Source organism: Zea mays, chromosome 5, assembly GCF_902167145.1.
Source record: "Zea mays cultivar B73 chromosome 5, Zm-B73-REFERENCE-NAM-5.0, whole genome shotgun sequence".
Taxonomy (NCBI): Eukaryota; Viridiplantae; Streptophyta; class Magnoliopsida; order Poales; family Poaceae; genus Zea; species Zea mays.
In genome coordinates this window covers 96,028,248-96,033,790 of record NC_050100.1, presented here as the reverse complement: position 1 = coordinate 96,033,790, position 5,543 = coordinate 96,028,248, and the positions used below count along the sequence as shown (strand labels likewise).

Below are 5,543 nucleotides of genomic sequence, written 5' to 3'. Positions count from 1 at the left end.
CATTCACCAAAGCATTTACTTCCTTTCCAAACCACTAAGGTCTAGAGCAAGCATTGGGAAAGAAATGAACCAACCATATACAACAAGGCATTTCAATAAACATTCATATGCAGCTACATGAGCATAAGAACATAGATAAGACTAATTCCACGTCACAAGTATCATGGCCGATGGATTACCAATTAGTTGCGCTACATGATCATATTTACTTGAACATCCCACACCCCAGACAATGCCCATGTAACAATATGAGAAAGGCCTAGAGATTTGCAAATCCGCAATACCACCCTCTGCTAACTATCTATTTGATAGAGAAAACACCTAAACAACATGAACATGATGAAATCATTTTACCAATCATCTAGAATATAATAACTACTTAAACAGGGCATTGACTCCATCAATCAAACAAAAATTTATAAAATATAAGTATTACTAACACTTACCGACTAGACATTAGAAATAGTTAAGCTATCCTTCACATTATTAATTTGACCACATATCACAAACGAAGAACCAATTTAATCACACTGTAATACGCCACACTTCGCATGCATACAACCCCTATTAAATCACGCTCGACATATACACACATCAACACATCCCGTGCATAATTTGCATCTAAAATTTAGACTTACCAAACGATGCAATTACTTCACATGGATGCACACAACATAACATTACATGAGGCGATGTGTTTCAACAAACACTCTACGCATAACTTGTATTTTGAATTTAAACTTCACCAAACACCTACAATGTGTTCTCAACAAGCTTAATCATGCAACCATAACACTATATACGATAAGGCATCTCGACAACCATCCTACGCAATACCAGTTCCACCACACGAATATAATATATCATTTCACAAACACATCATAAGCAACATATTATCACACAAAGGAACAGGGGATAGTAGATTCTTTCCTAAACGCCGCGGAACAAAACACAGGCAACAACAAAAAAACTCAGAAATCACCACTAGCACACCTGCGTTATAGATAAAAGCATCACGATAATGATTTAACCATTCCATTCATCAAACCTACATGCAGGAACAGCGAGTCAGCTCACCATGACCAATAAGACTCGACAACTGCGAAAATGGCAATGACCCTTGATTCAGGCCTTCTATCGAACCCTTAGCAGGTGCCGCACGGACCTCGCTTCTTCACCATCGAAAATCTTCGAAGTTTGACCGTGCTGGTAAGAAACCATCTGAATTACTGAAGCAGTTTGCTGAGACCCCTTCGGCATCGCCTATTGGCGCTACAAAATTTCTGGAGGTAATGACTCGTCCCCTGCCTTTCGATATGCTAATACACCCACAATTAATACTACCTCCGTTCTTAAATATATGACGTCATTGACTTTTTTTTAAAACTTTGACCACTCGTCTTATTAAAAAATCGTAAATTGTCATTTATTTTGTTATGATTTGTTTTATCATTTAAGGTTGTTTGAGCATGGTTTGAAATTTTACAGAATAAATATTTTAAATAAGACGAATGGTAAAGTTTTGAAAAGAAGTCAACGGCATCATATATTTAAAAACGGAGGGAGTATCTGATAAATCAATGTCGAACGAGAACAAATAGAGTAAAAACGAGTCTCACTAGGGGGCGAGTACCTAACTACAGGATCGAGCGCGTCGGATGTTGTGGAGCTGGACGCATCAATGGCGCAAGGATGAGCTGCATCCACCGGAAACATCCACGGTTCAAGCATATCCTCGAACACCAAGCAAGCGTCGCGCAGAGACTTTGCCTCCCACGCCATCGAACCTCTGGAACACCATCACTATTCACTTCCATCACCACATACACATGAGAACAACGCTGCCGAGTTGAAATGGCGAGGGGCGAGCGATGAAGTGAATCGTTGGCTGGGTGGAGCAGAAGCTCGACCACGGCCATGGTGATTGGAGAAGAGGCACGGTCTGGAGTCGAGATGCAGAGGGAGGCGTGGCGTAGGGCCATGGAGGCGCAGAGACGTCCATGGATGGGAGCGGCTGGTGGAGTATCTGAGCGCATGGGCGAGCTCGCCAACACCACGGACACGGCGAAGATGCAGGGGTAGCGCACATATGGGCGAGCAGGTGCGAGTTGGAGAATAACCTGGGCGTGAGGAGCTCGACGAGGTTTGACAACTGGGCGACGGTTGTGTGAAGGGGATGAGAGAGCAGCGAGATGAGAGGAGCCGGCGCCCATCGGCTGGAGCAGGGGCAGGTCCGAGAGGGCAAAGTATCGAATGCACATAGCCAATAAATACACATGTGTACACATAACATCCAGATCATACATATTGAATCATGCACACATAACATCCAGATCATACATATTGAATCGAACGGTACCTGACTATTTTGCAAAAAAACACCTCCTGCACTCCACGATCTTTGTTTCTTTACCTTGTCTTCCAATAGAGAACAAGGCTTCCAAGCCACGAGCTGTTCGTATTCTCCCGATGGTGGATGCTCCTGCGATGCATCTCGACGACCAGCTGTCGGCGCCGCCGTGGCTCAACGCCAAGACTCCAGCTCCGCACTCCGACACCTCGACTACAGCTCCACGTCCCGACACCTTGTCTACAGGTCTGCGTCTCGACGCCTCAACCACAATGGACCATAGCTCGCCACCGTGCCCCAATGTACAGACACGGTCGTGCCTTGATGCCGGGAGTATTATAACGCGCCTCGACAATCACTTGCTCGTGCGGCAATGGGACACGCACCCCACGCTGATGTCTCCCAACATACGAGCTCGACAACCCTCTGTACTCACGTTGGGCAGCAGCTGGGTACAGGAGCACGTAAATGCCTTCTCCTGTGAGTCCAAGTGGGTGTGGGGGGTTTCTGTAAATTAGCAACAACCGTTGGCAGCTGTTGCGGGAGGTTCTTTTTGCAAGAGTCAAGTGCCGTTGGATTCTAGATGGGGGATCTGGATTTTATGTGTGCATATGTGCATAAGTAGTCTATGTGAATTGGATACTTTACCGTCCAAGAACGGAGGTGGGAGGCACAGCCACCAAGGCTAGGGCCCATGGGGAGGGAGGGACGTGAGGTGCTGCGTACAGAGGATAAGGCCGAAGCCTAGGCGGCAGTAGGATATTTCCATAAAAACGCATGTACTCAAGATAAGGAAGAGAGGAAAATGGACACTAAGGCCTAGTTTGGAAACACTAATTTCTCATGGGATTTTCATTTTTCCAAGGGAAATTAGTGTTCCCAAACTAACTTTTAGAGCTAGTTTGGGAACCCCGTTTTCCCATGGGATTTTCATTTTTCCAAGAGAAATTAGTTCATTTTCTCTTTAAAAATTAGGAATCCCTTGGAAAAATGTAATTCCCAAATTAGCTCTTGGGAAAATATTTTAGACGATATTGATTTAGTTGAAATCGGACAAAAGTTTATCTGTTATCTGAACCCATTTAATTTCTGTATAGGATAACACACTGGAGAGCAAATCCCGATGCACACGATTTCTCATGTAATGAGAACGACCCAAATTTATAAAATCATTTGCTTCCCGGATGATTCAATCAGCACAAAACTTGACAAGTTTTGAGAGATCGATAAATTCCGAACTTGGTGAAATCTTTTGAATATTCTTGAAAAAGGGAGATGAAAATGATATAGAGATCGTTATCCACACGAACATTTTTTGATTAAATCCATACTCGCTGTTTAACTTGTTTAACTGGTGGTAACATTTGGGGTGTTACAAGTACTCTCCTTGTTGTTATACGACTACTAGTAAAGTGTCCGCATCGTTACTAATACGATAATTCTGGAATGCAATAAAGTGAATACACATTAAAAATTGTGGCAAAAGTGATCGGGATAACAAGAGGGAGCAAAAAATCTGAATCTTAAAATGACTGTTAGCCTTTGTTTTCCTTTGATTCTTTTTTGCTCTCAAGAATCTAAAAATAATGAGGGGATACCATTAAGAATCTTAATAATGAGGGAAATATAAGTTGAGTCTTACCCTATAGCAAAGTGAGATCCTTGGTACCAAATCATGTTCTCCTTTCTGCTCTCAAGAAATCTCAACACAATCCGCTCAAAAGTGAGTTTGGCATAATAAGGATTCACAACAAAAGGAAATATTCATAGTACTTTTCTTGTTGCCACGTTTATTACCTGGCCTAACCGATCCCAGTCTCCCATAAACCTTGGCAAATAGCAACAAATATTCTACTAGAGAAGATCTCATTTAGATTGTGAACGGAATCCGAGAGCTGGGCACCCTATCTCATATATCACTTTCACCATCAGCCTCTTGTTTCTTCAAGAATTCGCTTGAGGCTCATATTCCGGATAGCTTGTGTCTGAAAAAATCCAAAGAAAAACTATGAGCTCCGTCTATATGCGAATTGCCTTAGTTAGCTCTGGACCAAGAGTGGAACTTGTTATAAAGCAAGCAAAAGTCATTCTTACATTGCTGACAAACTTGTCCACTATCGCTTGCAGATATTTCTTGTACTTCTTCAGCATGACAGTGATGGAGTTCATTTGCTCTCCAAAAACAGTGTTCCCACTTGATATAGTAAGGTACGTTGCCCATGACTTGAGAATGTCTTCGACTTGGCAGTCTAACACATCTAGCATCCTTTTTACTGTGTTCATGAATGCTCCTAACTGTGATTAAGAACAGAAAACTGGTCAGTCATGAACTAACCACCACATCAGGTTCCATAATATTTTGCACGCATATCTACCTGGTTTGGCACAACATAGGGAGCTATAGATTGTCTTCTTGTTAATCTTTGGACCTGCTTCTCAATTTTTTCTGGTATGCCATCTCTTAGAGGCATCAGAATATCCATGCATTGCTTCTCCAGTGCCTTCATAATTTCTCTCTCAACATCAGCAACAGCTTGAAAAAGAAAATAAATATAAGTTGACTCCATTGTAGGAGAAATATGAGGTCTGGTTCAAAGAATGCAGTTGTGTACATACACTCTCTAAACTCATCAGATATTGAGGCCATCTATTGATAACCACTCCATACTCAATGCTCTCTTTTATTTGCTCATACATTTGCTCAACAAATGGTGAGATTGTTGACACAGCAGGGCATGATATCTCCAAACAGAGGTGAGTGAAATCAATTAAGCTCAACTGCTAAAGGCTAGCCTTATGATCTATATTTCTTACCTTGTACTACCTCCATTTCACAAGTCAAACTTCCCTAGCTTTTGGCCAAGTTTACAGCAAAATATGTCAACATCTACAAGACATTTCATGGTAGATTTAACGAAACTAATCTGATCTTGTAGATGTTGACGAATTTCTATAAACTAAGTCAAATTTATAGAAGTTTGATTTGACAAACTAAAACAACCTAAATTTTGGAAGGACGAAGTATGTGTTTATAGTTACCTTCTCAGCTTTGCAGTTATCAAGTAACTGCAATTGAGTGTCTTCAATCCACACCATGATGTAGTCATGAAACAGTTGTCTCGAAATTACGCCGCCATGAACAGGTCTACAACAATTGTGTGAACAGAACAAAAATGCATTAACTAAACATGAT

General features: G+C 41.7%; 1 protein-coding gene across 1 annotated transcript; it reads right to left on the bottom strand.

The window, feature by feature from the left end:
* Positions 1-4,062: 4,062 nt before the first annotated feature.
* Positions 4,063-5,342, bottom strand: LOC109939939 (uncharacterized). Its single transcript, XM_020538443.1, has 4 exons — positions 4,967-5,342; positions 4,726-4,884; positions 4,445-4,645; positions 4,063-4,335 (listed from the first exon to the last, which is right to left on the bottom strand). The coding sequence occupies exons 1-4, from the start codon at positions 5,045-5,047 to the stop codon at positions 4,279-4,281; spliced, it is 498 nt and encodes a 165-aa protein (XP_020394032.1). The 5' UTR covers positions 5,048-5,342; the 3' UTR covers positions 4,063-4,278.
* Positions 5,343-5,543: the final 201 nt, after the last annotated feature.